Below are 22575 nucleotides of genomic sequence, written 5' to 3'. Positions count from 1 at the left end.
CTGTCATTTGTTATTGCTTGTTAGGTCAGGGATCACTGAAAAGACATGTTTGCATATTCATCTCAAAACCACACGTTTAATGACATGCCTACATAGCTGCTTCTAGAAATCAATCTAGCTGATTTTCTTCCCCTCTGAGTTTGAAAGAAAAAATGACAGAATACTTTAAACATGAGGAATATGCAGAACAAGAGTAATTAGGTAGGAAGTAAATAGGTACAGAAGCTCAGGACACAACATGGATGCAACAGAGAAAATTCACATCAGATCTTCATATTAGTGCAGCTGCTGCACCTGCCACCTAACAAACCTCTGTACAAAATGAGCGGTTTGTAATCAATGATGTACAAAAACCTCCGTAACTGTTTCTCTCCATCCTTGTCCCCTTTACTCTCTCACTCATACACACAAAACCAAGAGAGAAAGCCTAGCAACAGCGAAGGAAAGACAGGGGCGAGACACTGTAAGAAATACAGTATATGAAACAAATCAAGAGGGTGCAGGGAAAAGAAAAATCAGTATTAGATGAGTGACAACTGTCACTGGTGTGGGAGGAACTGCAGTCAAACTTCAAAATCTGAAACTCCACAGTAAGTTCCATATAGAGAAAGTGCCCTTACATGAGGAGGGCAGGGAGAAGCTGTACTCCTTTAATAATAAACCTGGATTCTTTCTACAGCATCACTGACACTGATGTGAAGTGTTTAACGCTGGGGTGGTTACTGTATTTGTTTCTTATATCTACATGCATTATCCTTTACTGTGCTTCACAAGTATTTCTGAGCAAGATTACAGTTACTCTTCTACTTCCGAATCCCCTCACTACTCTCAGCCACAACCAACTCCTCCCTTTGATACGTTCCAGCGTGTTCTCCCCTAACAACGATCAAAGCCATACTCTGCAGAGCTGGCTAAAAATGCAAAGGGTCGACGATCCCTTGCCATGCTCAGTTCCATCTCTCAACCATGAACATTAAATGAAATCAAAAGCTTGTTGTAGCACTCCAGGACTCCTATATCTGACTTAAGATGTTATACACGGAAAAACCTCCTTCCAGTTCCTCCTTGAAGAGTTATAATGACACGCTGTTGCTTACCATGTCCTCTTGGACAGCACTCAAGGCAATTCTTATTAGAGCTGATATTAAGCAACTGAGAGCTTATAAAACTACAGTTCTTTTTCTTCTCTTGTATAGCCTTCTTAACTAATAAGAGCAGAATGCTTGACTATTAAACAAATTACTTCCTCAGTAAGATCTGACTAACTTCTCCAACAGTTTTTAGAGAGCTGTTTCATTTCGTGATAATTTGTCGTAACCTCAGACAAACTGAACAACTGATTACTAACCTCCTTATGAGGATCCTTATGCGCTTCTAATGTCTTCATGATTGTGAGCTCTGCGTAATTCTTAAACCTTGCTGGCTGGTTTCTCAGAATTTCTCTTAGAACTTTCAATGCCAATGCTCTAATTGCATGCTAAAGATTTAATGTTAAAAATAAATGAGTTGTTAAACAGACATACATTTTAACATTTGTTCAACAGCTGGAAGAGCCTTTGATAACGTAAAAATATCAGATTATGCTCTACGCATATATAGAGTATGAACCTAGTGTTAAGAAATGAAGCTAGAAAAAAATCTTCAGTTTCTCACTCTTCTTGATGTCTCTTTTTGCAGATAATTCAGGTGGCATATCATAAACATATTGCTAACCTAACTGAGTTAGATGCTACCCAGAAGTTGCAAACAATTTTACTCTTCACAAGTGCTGATAAAACCTTTAGCATCACATCATACAAATACATTTGACTTTTTTTTTTTTTACAAATTACTGTATTTTTAAAATCAAAAGCAAGTATTAGTGTCTTTTTGATCTTCACTTATTTCAGAAACATGGCCCTTACAAAGAACAATTACACCCAACTCAGTCTCTTCACAACATACATTACTGTATTTTAGAAAGACATTTTTAAATGCTTTGCCACACATGATGGTTTGATATTCTAGATGCTACCACAGGCTAGTAACACATAAGCTTTGTATCCCAGTGAAAAAAATGTTTCATTTAATGTATCATATGAAAAATCAACAAATAAGAATACTTGAGAAGGTAAGTATTACTGATGCCCTTTTTACCATCAGGGCATTCAGACTTCATGACATTAAATTTCCACTGTCTTTTGTTTTTCAAGACTAACTGAAATTTGTGGCCTATAACCCATACAAATTTCAGAGATACTGAATGTAAGCCATGTGCTTTGTCAGCATTCTTAACTGGATTAATCTGAATTTACCTCTTTATCTCCAAGTGTTTCAAGCAGCAAAAGTAGTATTGTTTTGAAGTGCTCATCCCAAACACCAAAGGACTCTTCTTGAGTTAATTTCATGAGCTCATACAGGGCAGCTTTTCTTTCCTCAACTCTCTCATTATGGTTTGATAACTCTTTCAGTAACTCTGCAACCAGATCAGAATGGTCCATGGGGGGCTCTGTCAAAAAGTAATACAGAAACACAGTTCTCATATTATTGTAAATAAGTATTAGTGCCTGCTGTACAACTGAAAGGTATTTTCTAGGATGGCTTTCTAGCATGCTTTTATTTTTTTCTTCAGATTTCTCTGCAAAAAATGCAGTTTGGTTACTACATTTGCAGGGCAGCCAACACGGCTGAACAAGCTTACAATCACAAAAAAAACCCTACAATGGCATTGCAAAAAACCCCTGAAAGCCTGTTTACTGCAAGAGTCTATATGCTTGCAATACTCAAAGTGCTAAGTACGATGCATCCTTTAAAACCTGATCCCTACACAAAGTGCTGCCTTTCCCATATGACCCTTCCATCCAACACAATAAATTCGTCTTTTCTCTGTTAGTTATTACAGAATTGCTTAGACTTTTGTAAGCCATGGTTTCACAGCAATAGCCAGGCTTTTAACATGAATAGGGAAAATAAATGCACGATAGCTGAAACAGAAGCAAACCAAGGCCATGAGTCCCACAGAGATTCTTGACAGCAGCCACTATGAGATGGTTCTGGATTTTAATTTTGATTAGAGAGGATTCCATGATGATGGAAAAATGCATTAGTAACATGATCCATATGGGTAAAAACTGCACTAAAAATGGCAGGATCTGCAAAGAGTCAAGAAACTTAAAAATGGTCTTAATGAAAATCAAAGGTCATGTTGCTGCCTTTATTCCATCATCAAGATCCATTTAGCCTTTGAGAAAGAAGAGCATACAGCTTCCATCTTTTCAATGAGACTTCCGGATAAGACAGAAACACGCATTCTTATTTTTTTTGGAAAAAGGTTTAAAGTATTGGCATAAATGCAAAAGTTCCTGCACTGCATCTTTCCTAAAATTATTCCATTTATTAACACATGAAATACATTCTCCATAACAAATTTATTAGGTCAGATACTTAGAAACCATAGCCACTGAATATCTTATATTACTGTATTCAGTATTATAAATGCTGTACAAAGCAACTGCATAAAGAAACAAAAGCTGGATACCACATATCACGCATCTTAAAATCACACATCAGTTATCAGTTGTATCCAGCTCCTATTTGCATTCAGTTTTTCATGAATAATTAGGAGCATAAGCACCTGAAAGCAGAACTTTTCTTCTGCAAGCACTTCTACTGCCTCTATATTAATGCATACTTTGCAGACTCTCTAAATGCATTGTTAATGTTTGGCTAAAGGACAGACTGAAATTACATTAGGCAAGTTATTAATTAGTACGGATGAACAGAATGGACAAACATTTTTATAGAAGCAAGATCATTACCCTTTATTACTAGAACTATTACACTTGTTCTACAAACTGTGAGGATTACAGCTGTAGTAAATCTTATTTTGGGGAACACATATTGACATGTAATACCCGTATCTGTTTGATTCAAGTTATTTTCACTGTGGAAGTATCACAATGAAAGAACTGGCAACCTGAACATATGGAAGGAAGGGGTAAAGAGAGAAGGTAGCAGCCATGTCCATGCCAGAATAATGGGAGGAAAGAAGCTCCATTAGTGAAGGAAATAGCTGGAATTCCGGAAAAACATGAAGACAACCAAGAGGGATGTGCCTTCACAGCCTGTGTTTTCCATTCCTCTGTATGACTTAGCACCCAGTGTTTAATTTCCAAACATTCTTCAGATAAGAAGGGAGAAGTGTAAAAGAAGTCATATTCTAAGTCTACTCTCAAACGTTCTTTTTCAGAAAGAAAACAAAACACAAATGAGAAGGAGCAGATGCAACTTGTTCATCTGAATGAATTACAATATGCATTAGAGATATACATATTTGATGAAGAACAGCTCTTTTCAAACCTATCAAATAATATCTTCTGACAGGATAAACAGTGCAATGGTTAAAAGGGAACATGTAGGTATGTCCTGAATTTCGTAAAGGTTTTCTTATTGTTACCCACAGCACCTTAATTCAGAAGCTATGCACACACAGTGGACAAAAAAGCCAACGTGGTGGGTGCAAAACCTGGTGAATCACTTGCATGTGACTGGACTGTAAATGGCTTTCTCTTAACCTAGGAGGGTAACGAGTGATGTCCCTGCTCAGGTCTCTGCAGAGCTTGGTTCCGTTTGGTGCTTCTGTTAATGACATCAAATGAATATGGAGACCACTTATAAAATCTGCAGATGACATCAATTTAAAAGCAGTTGGAAACATTCTGGAGAACAGGATGAAAACTGAAAATTATGATAAATCAGAGGAATAATCTGAAAGAAAAAAGATGGTAAGTATAAGGCAAGATACAGAAGCAGAAATCTTAAGCCCCTTTACAAAGTGGCAGGCAAAAGGAGATTGTTGGAAAACACAATCCATGGAATTAACTAAATAAGCTGCTTCAATGAGGAACAGTGTTCTTCACCCAGAGACTGTGGACTGCTTTTAAGGAGTCTGGAAGTGACTTAGCCAGTTTCCCTGTGTTTTGGATAAAAAGCATGTCCCTTGGGGAAAACAAAAGCAAAGGGTGCTAGTGGCTGGAAGATTCAGGCTGTTACTCTGCAACCCTTTTTACTGTAAGAGAGGCAAAATGTTCAAATGGCCACATGAGATACACACACTGGGGCATCTCCACCATGGGAAATTTTCATCTGTCAGACAAACCATCTGCAGAATTCACATTCACACCTCAGTGCTGTTGATGGGACTACATGAGCAGCTACAGTTTTCCCATCCAGCCCTGTATTTCCGCATCCTTCTCCAGGTAACACATGAGAGGACAGCTGGGAGTCCAGTAAAAACAGGACTGTGTCATTAACAGTCAGCAATTCTATAGTTTTTCTGAAAATTAAAATCTAATGTCCAACAAGCGCTTCAGGTTTATGGGAAAAGCACGCAGCTCCTAATTGAGGGATTATGGGAGTGCATCTTTTTTCACACAGATCTTTTCAAAGTTATCTCAGATGAAATTTGAGAAGTAACACACAAATGACAGAATGCACGTGGTATAACTAAAAATGAATGATCAACACAGGAATGAATGCACATACTTAGCTGAGATCCATTAAAGAGCAAACCGAAATAATGCATACTCTTCTAGCCAGGATAAACTAATACTGGATGAGAAAGCTTCACTTCAACCAGTTAAGAGTTTTTACAAAACCAGAACATGCTGGTGCAGCATTTGGTTTAATGCAATATCCAGAAATACATTGTCAGAAGGTATAAAGAGGCTTATTCCATGTAACAACAGGATTCCTGTAGTACAGAATCATGATCATAAACTGGCTCTGTACGTGGATGACAAAGGGATTTAATTATTGATATTCACATGACATGATTTGTAAAAATTTGCTTTCCCCTCAATCTATTTCAGAAGATAATAGTTGGCCATATACCTCTTCACTAAACAAAAGTACAGAGAGAAATGTGCCTTACTTGGATTTGTTTTTAATTTAAAGCCAACTTAAAGCCAAATCATATAAAATAGCTGACTAAAACACCATGTCAGAAAATAGCTTTGTTTTTCAACCGTTTCTGTAATACATCTTTGCTGGATGACAGAAGCAAAACAGAAGGGAGAAAACTCATTTGTCTCTCACTTTTAAGAAATCTGTTCACTTAAAAACTAATTTTAATCCATAACTTAGTATGAAATATCAACAGTAATGCATACCAGATTACAAAAACCACCTACTACTTTTAAAAATTACCATAGTTGTGATACTTTGGAATCTTCCCAACACTTAGATATAAAAAATTACTCAAAGATACACAGAGAAATCTTAAAAAGAAGGTCTAGGAGCCTACGAAACAACAGCTCAAGTTCCTAGATTTATGTGGGCTAAATGAACCACTTTCCTGCCTTTTTTTTTTTTAAAGAATGTTTAGTCAATAGAAAATGCCAATGTCATGTTTCAAATACAAATATACTACTAACAAAATACTTAAACTTTCACCTAATTCCCAAACAGGTTTGATCCAGTTTTACTTCCTTGCTGTAAATATTTTTTTTCTCTTTAACTTTCAATCATAAAGCAATCTGAGAAGTAAATTTATATCCACAATACTGCTGCAGGATGTGCTACCGGAAGGATACAACATAGCTCAGTATTTATCTCATTTTTACCCTTAACCTCTACAAAAACCAAGTGATCCAGCAACGTCACTCAAAAGGATTAATAACAAAGAAACTAAATCAAAATACAATATTTCTAAAAACCTCTCAAGTGGCACTGGTGAAACATATATTGCTAATAATAAATTCAGAAGCCATACTGAAAGATGGAAAATTTCACTATTTTTCTCCTAGTGCAGAATGTAATCTGAAGCTTACCATCAGGAAATTGCTCTGCATCATCATCAAACATGGCTTCTTTCAAAGCAGATTTGTTAAACGAACTGATACCATCAGAGTAATTGTACGGGTTATAATCTCGGGAACGAGGTGAAGAGTGGGGAGGCATCGTGTTGAGTAACGATGTCTTATTATCAAGAGCTGTTCGGCCCGAATCGCTCACACCACTTCCCGCTCGTAGGTCTACTATTCCAGAAGCACTGCAAATCTGCAGAAATGTCATAAGAGCATATGAAATATACACTTACACTTTTCAATTCACTACATTACTAATTCATCTATGTAGCAGGAACTTAAAAATTTCAAACTAGCCTTCAAATAAGAAGTCTTAGAAACAACTTCCTAAACTTTGCTCTCCTTCAAAATAAAACGTGTATGTAGTCCAAAAAACTTCATGAAATAGAAACAGCTGTCAGTATTTTATCTCAGAAGTTTGATGCTAAATAATTAAAAACATTTAAGCATATGCATATTTGGCAAGCTCAACAAATCTGAAAGCCAAAGTTCAAGTCAAACAGAAGTTTCAAACACTGCGTGTAGCACTGAAAAAAGCACAGGTTTTGTACAGAATAAAATAAAACCTTTGCAAAACACAGATTGAGGTTCAGACCTCTCAAAAACTGAACTCCAGTTGTTTTGCAAGATAACCTGTTTTTAAACTGCTAAAATTTTAAACAAACAGCTAGTGTTATTTAGAGTTAGCATTTACATTTCCAAAATGTGGTTCAAGACTAGGAACATGTTTTTCTGAAGTTCTCAAGTAATTTGCAAGAAATGTTCCATTTCAGAAGTTGTAACATATAAACGTACTGCAAAAGATGCTTCATTATCTGAAGTAAATCAGTCATTGGCTTGATTTGCTGATACCAAGATGCACTGAGTTTAAATACTCACCGAATCGCCATCATCTTTTTTGGAATCTCGTTTTACAGGTTCATTCATATCTTCCTGACTACGAAAACTGAAATTCTGAATGGCTTCAGTGACTCCACGAAGAGAGCTGTAAATATCTTCAGAATTCATATTCTCAGTGTCATAGTCAAATGCACTGTGGGCCACAGAGAAGGACATAGGAATGAAGAAAGCTGGCTCACCACATAATAAAATTGTATTATGGTACATCTTAGTACGTGTACTGCCAGTGACAGAGAAAGAACTGAGAGTAGCTAGCTAAGGGAAGGGCTACATGATGTAGCAGCATCTACCTGATGAAAAAAAAAAACAACTTCTTTTGCTCTGCTTTACTTTTATGAATATGAAAGAAATTGGATTTTTACACCATTCTCTCTTTCTGAAAAAAGCTCCAAAGTAAAGAGGACTGATAAAACTCAACAGTTTTCACAGTAAGTTGATTGCTAAAAGCAAAATTACAGTGTCCACTTCGCTGGCAACATCAATACCACAAAATCAAAGATCAGAACACTTATAACTACTACTTTTTCTAGTCTCCCCAATATAAAGTCTGATTTGATGACCTTGCTTATCTATTCTAACATTTGCTAGAGATGAACACTTCCACTCCTTCTCCTACTAATCCATTTGCGCTCCCAGGTGCAAGGCCCTTCCCACCTCAGGCCAGCCCTGGCATTTGTGAGACCCTTCAGGGAGACCAAGCAGTTCACTGCACTGCCATTCTGTGGAGGGAGGGGGGTTATTTTTCAGCATCTGTCACTTCATATATTCACTGCTGGGGTGACAACCTTGGATAACATGTAATGAAGCCTCAGATGCAGAACTGTAGCAACACCAGCCATTACCTTGGTGACAAAGTGTTCTGCGATGTATTGGTTGGGGAAGCGAGAGGACTTGACCAACTTGCTGGGGAACGTGGAGTAGGTCTTGTTAAAGGACTTCCCATTGATCCCTGAAAGAGGAGAGGTGAGAACTGATCACAGAATCATAGAACGGTTTGGGGTGGAAGGGACCTTCAAAGGTCATCTAGTCTAACCCCCCTGCCATGAGCGGGGACATCTTCAACTAGATCAGGTTGCTCAGAGCCCCGTCCAGCCTGGCCTTGGATGTCTCCAGGGATGGGGCATCTACCACCTCTCTGGGAAACCTGTCCCAGTGTTTTACCACCCTCATCGTAAAAAATTTCTTCCTCATCTCTAGCCTGAATTTCCCCTCTTTTAGTTTAAAACCATTACCCCTTGTCCTATCATAACATGCCCTGCTAAAAAGTCTGTCCCCATCTTTCTTGTAGGCCCCTTTAAGTACTGAAAGGCCACAATAAGGTCTCCCCAGAGCCTTTTCTTCTCCAGGCTGAACAACCCTAACTATCTCAGCCTGTCCTCACAGCAGAGCTGTTCCAGCCCTCTGAACATCCTCTGGACCCCCTCTAACAAGCCTGTAGTAGGACTTCGGCTTCCTTTTTAACTTATTATTGTATTTATTTTCTAGTGCCCACAAACATTTAATGAGCTTCTATTTAATTTCTTGGATTGACTAACCAATTATAGTAACTTCAATCAGGCATAACTTTGAAATTAGTGAAGTATATTAATGAAGTAAAGATAAAGTACTCTTAGAAAGCACATTCAAACTTATTAAGCCACTTGGAAGCAACAGACTTAGGAATTATCATTCTACGGAAGAAAAGGCATTCCATCAAGATCAGTATCTGCTACTAAGACTGACTTCTACATAGTATTTGGGTTGCCTCCCCTCCTCCGCCAACTTTCCTGCTCTCACAAACAGCTCTACTGAAATGGACTTATGTTCAAAATACCAGTAACTTCAGAGAGAATAATAAGAGAGGTGTAGATACCTGACCACTGTTGCCTGTATTCCGGAGATGATTATGGAGAAGCTTTGTGGCTCCATCCTGAAATGTTTTTGGTAAAGCGCCCAACAGCATTGTAAACTCTGGAGTGTTGAGTTCAAAAAGGGAAATCAGCACTGACTGTGCAGCCTAGAAGAAGAAAATACAAATTGCAGACATTTGAGTCATTTAAGTCTTGATCAAGCTTGAATAAAGATATTAACAGATGTGAACAAAATTAATCAGTATTTGTTGGTAAGCTGGAAGTTCAGATATTGATAAATCCAGGCACAGAATGAACTTACACTTTGCACAAACGTTTTAACACGCAGTCTTTCAGAAACACGCTCCTCAACCCCTCTCAGCCCCAGAACCCTGCTTACTAAAAAATTACTGAAGGAATTTGCAAAATAGGTTTGGCAAGTTGAACAAATTTAAAGAGCAGAATGGAATACACCAGGCATGAGCAAACCTGTAATTCCCCCTCCCAGCTTCTGGAAGTGGTAGTTACAGATGATGCATGTAGCTTGAAAAGAACAGTTATCACTTCAGAAATTTGAAAAGAAAAAACCAAAAACAATCAACCAACCCCAAACAGATACTCTCATTTGGAATGAGACAGTCTTGATTTTGAGTTGTGACAACAGCATTTGATACTCTTTATAACTTACCCTACAGACAAACTAGTAAGTTAACCTTCCCCCACTTCCCACTCTGCTTCCTTTATCTTTTTCAAATATACGCAAACATCATGAGGAATAATTTTAGCTGACTACATATTCTAAAGACAGAAGGGGTTAAGTATTGGAGTTTGGATATCACCCCCCCACACCCTCAATTTTAATAGTTCATCGTTAATGTCATTTTCATCCTACAGCGTGTTTTACTATATATAGTTTTTTTATCTGTATCAAAACCCAGAGCTCTTTACTAACAAAGCAACACCATAAATTACACAATGGTTGGGTTCCCTCTAGTAAAGGAAAGCTGACTGCACGACTTAGTAACGTTTGTACAGTTTGATGAATATTCACTGGATAATCTAACAAACCCGTCAGCATAGCAACTAAACTATGACATGCAATTAAGGTCTGGAGTAGAGATTACATTCTCCAGAATAATTTAATAGTTTATTTCTAGCACAGAACTTTCTGATTGTAAGATTAACCAATTATGCCTAGTTTATACAGTTCACCATCAAGGTCTGCCATACACTGGAGAGAACCAGTGCCTCATGCCAGACAGAAGGACAGGCAGCTCACTTAAGCGGCAATATACTTCAAGCAAGTAGTTTAGAAAATTCTTGTAGACATTTATTTCCCTCCTTTTGCTTCCAGAGCAATGAACTGTAGCATTTTTTAATTAAAAGTGGAAAGCCAAAGTATGAGCACACATACCAGCACACATCTCAGTATTAACTTTAATGACAAAAATACGAGCGCGTTAGATTGCCACAAATTATCTCTGCACACTCGTGACTGGCTGTTTTCTTTAACTTCTATTCCCTTCTCCCTCTGATAGCCTTCCCTTCCAGTGAACACCCTGAGTGCGCTCTACAATCTGCCTTTAATGCTTCTCTTTTCCTTATTATTTCTTATGGTCAGCCTTTTAAGAGAAATTGAAACAAAGCAACTGCACAAAAGCTTGGGAAATACCACTTCACTTTTTCTGTCCTGTTATCTGTGTGTCTCCATAACACTGTGGCTATTCAAGCTGCCAATAACATAACACAATAGATGGTCCAGGGTCGTATCACAAAAGAAACTGATACCATCAAGTCTGCCCAAAAGGAAGCTCAACCTAAAGTATCAAAATTGATATTGACTCACAAAAGGTTTTCAACTACTGAATTCCTCTCTCTCTTCCTTGACAAGAAAACATATTTTAGGGTATTTGGTGGGGTTTTTTTCTACTCACTATAAGCCCTCCCTCTTAAGTCCAGTCTTTCAGATAACATCTTCACAAGTCTGCAATTAAGATTAGAAATGTTTTGTTTTGTTCTCAGAAGAACTCTTCACAAGATTCTAGTTCTTTCTAGAAGAATACTAATCTTGGAATAGGTCTAAGTTCTGAAATATAGAATTTTACCTTCCAGAAAGAAGTCTTATGTCACTGAACTGCACTGAGTGCCCAACCTCAGACTAACAAAAAAGCGGTTTTCATAATACTTCATACTGGAAATGTTTTTACACTTGGCAAAAACTTTTAATTTAAATAAATCATACTAAATTCTATAACCTTATTAAAGTAAACAAAATGAAAAACTCTGTGATAGCAGATTGTGAAGCTTGCTAAAGGAGCAAAACATTTTTATATCATTAAAATAACTCTTTTGACTACTTATTTGCAACGTTTTCTTTTCAAGAGTTATTAAAGGCTTTTGGCAGTTAGCTGCCTTTAACTGCTGTGTTATGGAAAGAAAAAATAAAATGAGAAAACATCATATAATTAAGGTGTTCCAGATTATTAAACTCACTGGCAATTCTTTCCACGATTCAGTTACTTACTGACATAAAAATGCTTATTAGAGATATGAACCACCAGATAAGACAGCTTGCCACGTGTCTTGGTACTAAAACTTTCCTGATTTAGAAGATAGTGCTGCTTCAATTCTCCTCCTGTTTTATAGTCTTATATGTCACTAGAATATGGTGCTAGGCAAGAAAAGTCCATAGGATACAACCTATTGCTGTTTTCTCATATTTGGGAAATACCAAAGACAGAAAGACAGAAACATCTCCAATATAAACTCTCCTATGTTTTTTATTACATATTACCACTATCCCAGATATGAAGAAGTTGTGGAAGTTAGTTTTGTTTTCATTCTCTTCCCATTACACACTTTGGGAGACAGCTCCCACAATTTTCTCTCAATTCTTTTATACAAAACATCCCTCCTGAAGAAAGGAGCTTTGGTACTGTTTCCAGAAATGAAGTTGCCCAAACTCAAACTTAATTGAAAATAGCAAAGGAAATCTAAACAAATGAATTGTTGCAACTCTTCAAGCTGCAGAAATAAACACAGAAAAAGACACAGAGCAGTAAGTTCTCTGTGTCAAAGAGATCACGAGCCATAAAATAGAAGATCTTTATTTAGCATTCAAAAAGTGCCGGCATGCAGCTAATGGCAGCTAAGACAGAATAGGCTGGTGACAATCAGAACAACAACAGAACTCTATTCCATCACAATGCAGACAAAATTCAAAGATTTTTCCTTTCTATAACTGGGAAGACTATTTAGAAACCCTTTCCAAAGACTGCACTAGTACATTTCTCATGGTTATTCTGTATCCCTGGTATATCTACATCACTCACAAATACTAATTTTCACTTCACAACAGTTATGTGGAAAAGGGAGCTCTGCAAGAACAAAGCTTTGATGCTACATTAGTAAAGTACAAACTTTCTTTTGTCAAAGGGTCAACAGCTATTCACCTGTCTTTTGTTACACAGAAAGGATTTGAGAAAATCCAACAGAGACTGGACTGAGTTTACTGTCAAACTTACCATTCCTATTATGAACGTACTATTAGTATCACAGAGAGTGGTCCCTGAAGTAGTATAAAAACTACATAGCAAATGCCCACTGAAGAGATTTTAATACCAAATAGTGCTTGAAACAAAGTTATTCCTTGTATTAGAAGATGATCTCAATGCATTAACATAGATAAAAATACAACTTTAATAGAGAGTTTCAAGATGTGTTGTTTTCATTATTTACTTAAATATTCCTAAACATACAATTTTTCTTAAAGTTTTTATGTGCCGATTCTGATACTTTATACAGAAAAATCAGGCGTGTTTGTTGAGAAAGACATAAAAGGATCTTTTCTGCATGAAATAATAGTTTGTTTTTAAAGAAAAACTTTTCTTGTTGTTTTTGTTTAGGCAAGAAACATTAGCTTCTCTAATTTGACAAGATGCTTGGAACATGCTGCAATGCTAAGCGCACTTGAACAAACATACCTTCCTGACATCTGAGCTTTTAGGTTCCGTGGTCCAGGTGATGATTCGAGACACTGCTAACCTAGTTTCACTTGAATTTACAAAATCTCCTGGATCCATCTGTTGCGCAAGAGTCTCTATGTATTTAAGGATCGCAACTTTGACCTGCAAAGAGAAACAGAGTCAGGTGGACAATGAAAATGATGTGCTGTAAGAACAAGTGTGTTCACGGAGGAGTGTTCATTCTCTAAAATCAAGACTATTTTTTTCCAATTAAACTAAACATCTGTTCAGCATTGATATAAAACTCTATACAATAAATCAATTTACAAATTGATATAATATTTCAAGAAGGGAGTTATTCTACAGAAATTAAAATATTAATAGAAATCCTAGATTTTACTGGTAGCAACCAAAAGATACACAAATCATTGCATATGCAGATGCTGATATTTAAGAAGAAGAAAACCAAAGTACTTAGAATACTGAAGAATAATCAGGACTTTAAAGAATTATTAAAAATTAAGAACTTTTTCCAAGTACTAAGATGGAAACCAAACACCATCTGATGAACCAATAATAAGCTCCTATTAGTTCCTACTATGTAGTTAACACTCCGCATTGTTTTATAAATCATCAGAGTTGAGCAGTCACTGTCTCTGGGGATAAGACACATAAATCTTCCCATTAAACACAAAAAAGGTGCGTGATAGAATTTCTACAAAAGACTTAGGAGGGGTCACATGCACACTTTTCGTCTGCAGATATTTAGAAGGCAAAGGTGTAGATTTACCAGGAGGACAGAAAAGCTGCTTTACTCCTTCATTTATCTGTACACTGTTCTCCTACTCCACAAACTCCATCTCCTCCTTACGTAAAAATCTCTGTTTTATGCACCCCAGACTATAGCACCTCTCTTGTTTCTCCAAAATTGCACCACTGCACAGCTTTGGGCAAAGGGCTATTATGCCCGTATCTCCTATTTATCTCCTCAGCTCCTGCTGCCCCAGGGATTTGTCACAAAACCCATCAACAAAAGTGCTGAACATTTATTTACACCACCTTTTTGACTTAAATGCTTTTATTTCCACGAATAATTATAGTGAACAAGAAATACCTACCGGGGGGAGACACCTATGCCCATCATAACCAGAAAGAAAAATATTTCTGAGTGTATTTTTAATTGTTCATGTCTTGAAGTACAACTGTTCTGGACAAAGCTATTTAGAAATTTCCCTTGGTCACCAAAACTTGCAAGCTATTAAAAACTCAAGATACAATAAGCGACAAACACACTACACACTAGCGACAGCTGATACATGTAGATTAATGAGGAATGCTTCATTTTCACAGCAGTTGTTAAAGCTCCACTTGTCTGAAGTAATACAATAAGGAACAGCTGGAGCCTTTCATCTTACACAGATTGATATCAACAAACGCAGTAAAAAACCACATTATTTGCTACATTTTTTTTTCCAAGGGAAAAACCCCACAAACGCTGCTGCAGCAAAAAACTTTAGGCTATGTGGTTTTCCAAATACGAAGTAACGGTTAAAATTTCTAGATTACCAAGTGAAACCATTACAACAGCACTATGCTTCACTGTTCATGATTTAAACATATATAATATCACACCTTATAAAAAAAATTACTGTTAAGAACTGTAACACTTAGAACACCCAGAGGCATTTCTCCCAGTGAAAAAATTCTGGAGTTCTGTATCTGAGAGAGCAGTACTATTTGGTGTTTAAACTACTCCCACAGGATAAATCACACAGACTTCTGGAAAGATGGGCGCTCTCAGCAGAGCCCTGAACAGAAGACGAATGGAGAGAGCTCACACTCATAAAGCTTTCCACAGAGACAGATACCCCAGGCTACATTGGACAGATATTTTGAAAGAGCGTTTTTCACTAAATGCTTTTAAGAGAAGAAACTCTGAAAGGGGTACCTTTCTATGCTCAAACATTATGAGACAGTATTATTATGGGTTAAAAAAAACCCACTATGAAGTAAACTCCATAATAGCAGCAAATCTACTTATGGCGTATTTTTGTCACTATTTCTAGTTATGTACAGAGTTGAGATTTAGGAATAAAAGGTCTAACATAGTCCTCTTGAATGATCCATTTAATCTCTCCAAGAGATAAACAATTTTTGATTGCAATGAAAGCAGCTCCAGGAATTCTTAGAATGAATATCTGCCATTAATCTGAAACCACTAGCTATGAAGTTGTCTTGACTTTCTTCGTACTGTTCTAGGCTGAATTTATTGTAACTTTCACTGGAATATAAACAGAGACATTTTTCCCCGCACAGCATATAACACAAAGAGACATTTTGTTTAAGAATAACACTGCTGTAGTAAGTGAGCTGAAATACAGACCAAGCCACAACTGGTACTATTACTCACAAAACAAAGATTAGACATAAATGGAACTAAAGCACTTCATAAACATCTTTCACAGATAATGAAAAAAACAAATTATGGCACAAAAGCACGTGCAACTACCGCCAGAGATTCACAAAATGCTGTAAGGATGCTACACAGTCTGCGCTAGAAGGCAAACTGTTTCCTGTCCTGTGAAAAATCTGAGATTTACAGCGTTTCATTTACTGCATCAGAGTAAGACAAAAGAAACTTTTCATGTAACAGGAAAAAGGAAAAAAGGAGAGAGGAACATAGAAAAGCTGCTTTACTTACACCAGGAAAAAAAAGAGTCCACCTCTTACAGTGCTTTCCTGGGATAAAAGACTACCCTGCCTTACTCAGGATGAATACAAGCAATCACATAAAGTGACTTTCAGATTGCCACATCCCAGGTGTCTGTCCCTAAGTTACCGGATATTTAAGAATGACTGCCTCTGCCACTATTTAACCAAATAACTAAAATATACACTAGAGATGAATTTTGAAGGGCTCACTCATCCCTGGAAATCTGTGTCATTGGCTGGTTGTTTTTTCTTTTAATTCAGAAATTTTAACATGGACTTCGGGAAAAAACAAAATCTGATGTTCTGATGAACTGTGGCAAAAACCTGTGTCAACAAATCTGTACATTCAAATGGAAGAAGGGTTCAGAAACTTGTAATGAACTTTGATCACAACGCTTAAATCGATTTCTCACTAAGTGAGAGCCATTTGATATTCAACCTGAGAAAAATTAAAGTGATGAAGTGTTTCCTTTGGAAAGTGGATTTTCTGCACCTGTGAAAATAAGCTTAATAAATTATATCCCATCTAGACAATTTGAGTCCTATGCCCGTCTATACATTTCATTAGAACAGACACACGTATTTGGCACCTCTAAACTGTGTTGCAGTGGTTCGCCACACCTACGTGCAAAATGATAGCAAAAGAAAGTAAGACAGATACAGCACATACACTGTGCTGCATCCTCCATGGATTAAGTCAATAGCATTTTATTTTCTTTCTGTTTGGTCTTCTGACTGGCCAGCTATCCAAATCTACCTCTGTGGTCACCCTAAAAACTTGACTTTTATAGTCCAAGACTTAGCCGTGTTTGTAAGTATAAGAACAATGACAGTTTCAAATGTCTTTAGTTTGGAGAAGAGGAGACTAAGGGGTGACCTCACTAATGTTTATAAATATATAAAGGGTGAGTGCCACGAGGATGGAGCCAGGCTCTTCTCGGTGGCAAACAACGATAGGACAAGGGGTAATGGGATCAAGCTGGAACACAAGAGGTTCCGCTTAAATTTGAGAAGAAACTTCTTCTCAGTGAGGGTGACAGAGCACTGGAACAGGCTGCCCAGGGGGGTTGTGGAGTCTCCTTCTCTGGAGACATTCAGAACCCGCCTGGACATGTTCCTGTGCGACCTCACTTAGGTGTTCCTGCTCCAGCAGGGGGATTGGACTAGATGATCTTTTGAGGTCCCTTCCAATCCCAAACATACTGTGATACTGTAAAGGATCATGATTATTTACTATGACCACAAGAAAACCAGATGGGCAGTCATTTGTAGATAGGAATCCTTCAATGGAGCAAATTTCTGATCTTTCATCCCTTCTTACATCTGACCATCTTTAAGGATGCTGAAAGTCCTTTCCCTGATCTTTCCTGCCACAGTGAATGCTGTTTCTCAGTATACCTAGCCCAAAGGCACACTCTGCAACAAAGTAATTTATCAGAGTAAGACCAAAAGCTGAAGATTTCAACAAAAATAGTAGTACCCCAGGATTATCCATTAATCTGTTAGACATCTGGGTGCACTGAGGATGGGATTTAGAGAAAATGTTCAAGAATGTGGATATCAAAAATGATACTTCTGCAGTTTATGTTAAATGACTTTACTACCTGGATCCTGAAGTTGTATTTACCTCATAAAGACAGAAGTACAGGGTAGATATCACTTTCTTTTGAAAAAAAAAGCTTACCTTCTCTTAAACAGTTACATACTTCACTGTACCAAAGATTCATTTTAAATACTCTTGATTTTATTTCAAATGAACAGGTATTCTTCTACAAAGGTAGTTTTTATCAACATCATTTCAGAAGTCTCTCCCAAATACTCAAAAATATTTTCAGAATACCTTCTGATTAAGTGTTTCATATTTCTTAATTCCTCCTAGGTCACACAGTGAATATTGTTGAACTCAGCCCCAACTCAGTGATAGGAGTCCACGTCTCATTCGAGATTTACACTCTCAACTTTGAAACATGACTGATATGTGTTTATCAGCTATACTACCGCACAGAAGAAAATAACATCTCAACCATCAAATCCACCTTCCTGGGGAGGAAAACCAAGTAAAACAAAACCAAACCCAATTTGTTCCAAGGATTTATTTAAACAACAAACTAATTTTTACTACCTCATTTGCTGTCTTCAATAAATGACAGCAGTCCCTTTTAAACACAGCTCTACGAAGCAAGAGTGGTCAACGTATCAACTGTCCTCAAAAGCTTAATAATGAAAGTTTTACTGTATTGTAGACAAAAAAGGCATATTGATGTGACTTTAGGTTCAACATAACTTGGGAAAAGTCATATTCTTGTGCAGTATCAAATTACGCAAAAATATTTCGTGCAGGATAGAGCAGAAAATGCCAGTTATCATATGCTTGTTATTTCCCCATTTACATCGCTTGTAAATCTTAGGATCTGATGTATTTATCTTAAAATCAACTCTCTTTGGAACTTTAACTGTATTATAGAATACATTTTTACTCTTCAGTTATAGTTGCGAGTCTATGGACTACAGATTCTTATGTAAAAATGTGTGTAACTATAAAGCTACGGACTGGTTTCAGAAAGTAATTGTGCCACAAAGGGAGGTGATTTTTAATATACTATAGTAACTCATGTCCATATTAATATAAAAATATTTAAATTAATTCAAGACCTATCAGGCTGAACACAGGCAAAATATATATATGAACTAGGAAACCACGATTGGGAAATCACAAACATAAAATTAGAAAAGACTTGATAGAGTAAGTTTGCATAACCAGCTTGATTGTTAGGCGGCCACATTTTTGTTGCTCATTTTTACTGCACTGTGGTTTTATTAGATCTCTCTTGCAGCAAACATTTTCATACTATTGTAGTGTTTAAAATTGAACATCTGCATGCTTCAAGTTTCTTGCAAAGGTTAGTAGCAGCATACAAATGCATTCAAATAAAAATTATTGGAAACACTGTAAGAGTTTGACATAGGGTTAAGAATAAAGACAATAATTCGGAAAAAAAACCTTTGAGCTCCAAAAAGAGCGAAGCTGGTCCTGTAGTGCTGGCTTGACTGTCTGAAAGTTTACAAAAACAAAATCCACTAATTGAAAACCTGTTTATTTTAATTTTTTTTTTTAAACAAAAAATAACAATACAGATTCAAGTATTACGACAAGAAAATATCTACCAATGAAGATTTTTGTTTGCAACTCAAGTCTGAAAATTCTTACCTTCAGGCTAGGTGTTTGGGTCTGGTCAACAGTAAATCTCATTAAAATACTGAACTGGAGGTCATTTGGAAAAGATTCCCTGTAAAACAAACAAATAAAATTGTGATAAGCTATAGGTAATTTTTTTTTTAATACCTGTTGAGAGGCATTAAATAAGTCTTCACTCTTTTTGGTAAAGAAAAGCTTTAGTACTTCTAAAAGGAAAAAAAAAATATCTACCAGTTTTGGTGATATTGTATCTGACTTTCAGAAACTTCCACCTAGCATGAAAAGGACAAAATGTAAGAAATTCCTGCTTTGAAGCCATTATAGCTGGAATGGATAAAGTAAGTCATAAGGAATGGCATAATAATAACATGGTAGTATTCTAATTATAAATCTATGCAATTCTCGCATTAACATGCGGCAGTACTGCTAAAATTATACAGCGCACCCCTCCTGCACACTTGTCTGAACCATTCTGTTCCCCTCTGGCTGCCTCCGCTCTCCCATACACCACACTCTGGGCACAACCCTCAAGGGCTCTGCTGCAGCAGCAAAAAAAAGAGCTGTAGCAGATCATATGCCCTCTCTCCCCGCAACACACATCACCCCCTTCCCCAGATTTCACAGCAGACCTGCCTCACGAACAGTTTCAGCAGAGGCCCAGGCTGCTTAGACCAGGGGTGTCAAGCTCATTTTCACCAGGAGCCACATCAGCCTCATGGTTGCCTTCAAAGGGCCAAACGTGATTTTAGGACTGTATAAATACAGGAGTAGTTGCATTTACACAGTCCTAAAATTATGTCCAGCCCTCTGAAGGCAATCATGTGGCTGACGTGGGCCCTTGTGAAAATGAGTCTAACACCCCTGGCTTAGACTGTCCCATACTTCAGAGAACGGAGGACAAAAAAGGGGGTCCCAGAGCCTTTCCAAATCTATTTCAGAAGGTAGCTTGCAGTTGGAAATAAAACTGGCAGCTCTGATGGCCACCCAAATCACATACGATCATCTTGGAATCAGGCTATTAGTGAAGTTTGGGAAGAGTAGAGGGAAGACAGAAAGCAAATCCGCTATTGCCATAACTCCTTAAAAGCCTACTGATACTGAGAGATTAATATTGCCACAATATTTTCATATCAAAATAAATAAGTTCAAACACAAGCACGGCATCGCTGAACACAAGGCAAGACAACAGACATACAAGGCTCAGGTGCACATTTGGGAATCAGGTAAGTAGTATCACATTGATTGCTCAACATTAAGGATCAGTATAGGTTGGGAAATTACATATAAAAGAGCAGTGTAGGGGAAAGGAACCTGGGGGTCCTGGTGGACAGCAGGATGACCATGAGCCAGCACTGTGCCCTTGCGGCCAGGAAGGCCAATGGCATCCTGGGGTGTGTTACAAGGGGGGTGGTTAGTAGGTCGAGAGAGGTTCTCCTTCCCCTCTACTCTGCCCTGGTGAGACCACACCTGGAATATTGTGTCCAGTTCTGGGCCCCTCAGTTCAGGAAGGACAGGGAACTGCTGGAGAGAGTCCAGTGTAGGGCAACAAAGATGATTAAGGGAGTGGAGCATCTCCCTTATGAGGAAAGGCTGAGGGAGCTGGGTCTCTTTAGTTTGGAGAAGAGGAGACTAAGGGGGGACCTTATCAATGTTTATAAATATATAAAGGGTGAGTGCCATGAGGATGGAGCCAGGCTCTTCTCGGTAGCAAACAACGATAGGACAAGAGGTAATGGGATCAAACTGGAACACAAGAGGTTCCACTTAAATTTGAGAAAAAACTTCTTCTCAGTAAGGGTGCCAGAACACTGGAACAGGCTGCCCAGGGAGGTTGTGGAGTCTCCTTCGCTGGAGACATTCAAAACCCGCCTCGACATGTTCCTGTGTAACATCATCTGGGTGTTCCTGCTCCAGCAGGGGGATTGGACTAGATGATCTTTTGAGGTCCCTTCCAATCCCAAACATACTGTGATACTGTGTGACTCAAACCCTTTCAACTAAGAGTCACTTCGGAAACCCAAGCTCTTAAACTACGAGTTTTTTTTAAGTTTCACAATCTGTTATTAGCTCTGCATTTTTCCCCAATAATTTCATACCACACTAAAAAAACAACAAAACCAACACCACAACAGAAAGAACTTGAAAGTAGTATGAAGGTTTAGAATTTCTTTTTGTTTTAGAAGAACTCATTACCTTGTGACATCGAGTGCCTTCTGAACTTTTGCTTGTACAGACCCAAGTAAATCAGCACCCATTTTTTTCAACAACTGTGTCAGGAGCACAAACAGCCAGTCCTGCAGATCTTCTTTATGGACCTGGATGAAGTCCACCAGTGTCTCCAGAAACATACTGAACACCTAGAAGGCAGAAGAAGATGGAAAGAGGGTAGGATGGGGCAAAAGAGGAAACGACACTGACATATGCTGAACTTACGAACAAAGAAGAAAGCAGTAAGGGAATCAGAGGCAGAGAAAGGCAGTGTTTTGCAGCCAAGCAGGAGGGAAAAAAAAAAAAAGAAAGAAAAAAGAAATCTGTCTTGCTTTTTCATTGGATTTTGATACAAGAGTACATTGGAAATGTTAGCCGACTTCTGTAGAAGTTTGATAATTAGGTATTCCATGCAGTTTCGTCAAGAAAAGAAATGCTTACTGTGATGGCTGGCGCAACCTCAATTGTTTTCAGTAAAACTTCATTTTTTTACCCTTTCCAGCTTTATCGTTAAGTTGATTTAACGTATTTCTTGAAGACTACAAAAACACTTCCTCTCTAAACCAAAAAAGCTACAATTCTTCAGCAAACTATTCATTGTAAATATCTGCATTACTAAATACGGGAAAATCATGAAAGCTGGCCAGTTCCTTTACATAAAATATTTGTGGATCAGAGCAAGATTCTCCTGCTATTGCAGGTATCCAAACACAAAATTATTCACCAGACCAGGAAAAAAAGCCACCGTACATTTCAGATTTGCACGTGTCTAAAACACAGAAGTACTGTCATCTTCTCAAAAACATGTTATCCACTGTGTTACTTTCAACAAGTAATGTTGAATACAATAAATACAAATAATGATGAAAAGACTACATTCAGTTAAAAAAAAAGAAAAAGACACATATTATTAATATTAT

At 37.5% G+C, this 22575-nt stretch overlaps 1 protein-coding gene across 50 annotated transcripts in view; it reads right to left on the bottom strand.

Moving 5' to 3' along the window:
* CLASP2 (cytoplasmic linker associated protein 2) overlaps positions 1 to 22575 on the bottom strand; it is a 152230-nt gene that overhangs the window by 4904 nt on the left and 124751 nt on the right. For 27 of the 50 annotated variants that reach the window (XM_065051921.1, XM_065051923.1, XM_065051928.1 and 24 more), the window contains 10 exons: positions 21641 to 21804; positions 19460 to 19538; positions 19253 to 19303; positions 13558 to 13701; positions 9598 to 9741; positions 8588 to 8694; positions 7725 to 7878; positions 6810 to 7038; positions 2295 to 2488; positions 1349 to 1477 (listed from right to left, as the gene is read on the bottom strand). In XM_065051921.1, the coding sequence (XP_064907993.1) occupies positions 1349 to 1477; positions 2295 to 2488; positions 6810 to 7038; positions 7725 to 7878; positions 8588 to 8694; positions 9598 to 9741; positions 13558 to 13701; positions 19253 to 19303; positions 19460 to 19538; positions 21641 to 21804 (1395 nt within the window). The remainder of the gene's footprint in view (positions 1 to 1348; positions 1478 to 2294; positions 2489 to 6809; positions 7039 to 7724; positions 7879 to 8587; positions 8695 to 9597; positions 9742 to 13557; positions 13702 to 19252; positions 19304 to 19459; positions 19539 to 21640; positions 21805 to 22575) is intronic. The other 23 variants (XM_065051926.1, XM_065051930.1, XM_065051935.1 and 20 more) reach the window with 1 other exon arrangement.

Source organism: Columba livia, chromosome 2 (genome assembly GCF_036013475.1).
Source record: "Columba livia isolate bColLiv1 breed racing homer chromosome 2, bColLiv1.pat.W.v2, whole genome shotgun sequence".
Taxonomy (NCBI): domain Eukaryota; kingdom Metazoa; phylum Chordata; class Aves; order Columbiformes; family Columbidae; genus Columba; species Columba livia.
Note: the sequence above shows the minus strand (reverse complement) of the source record. Positions and strands in the feature narration are given on the sequence as shown.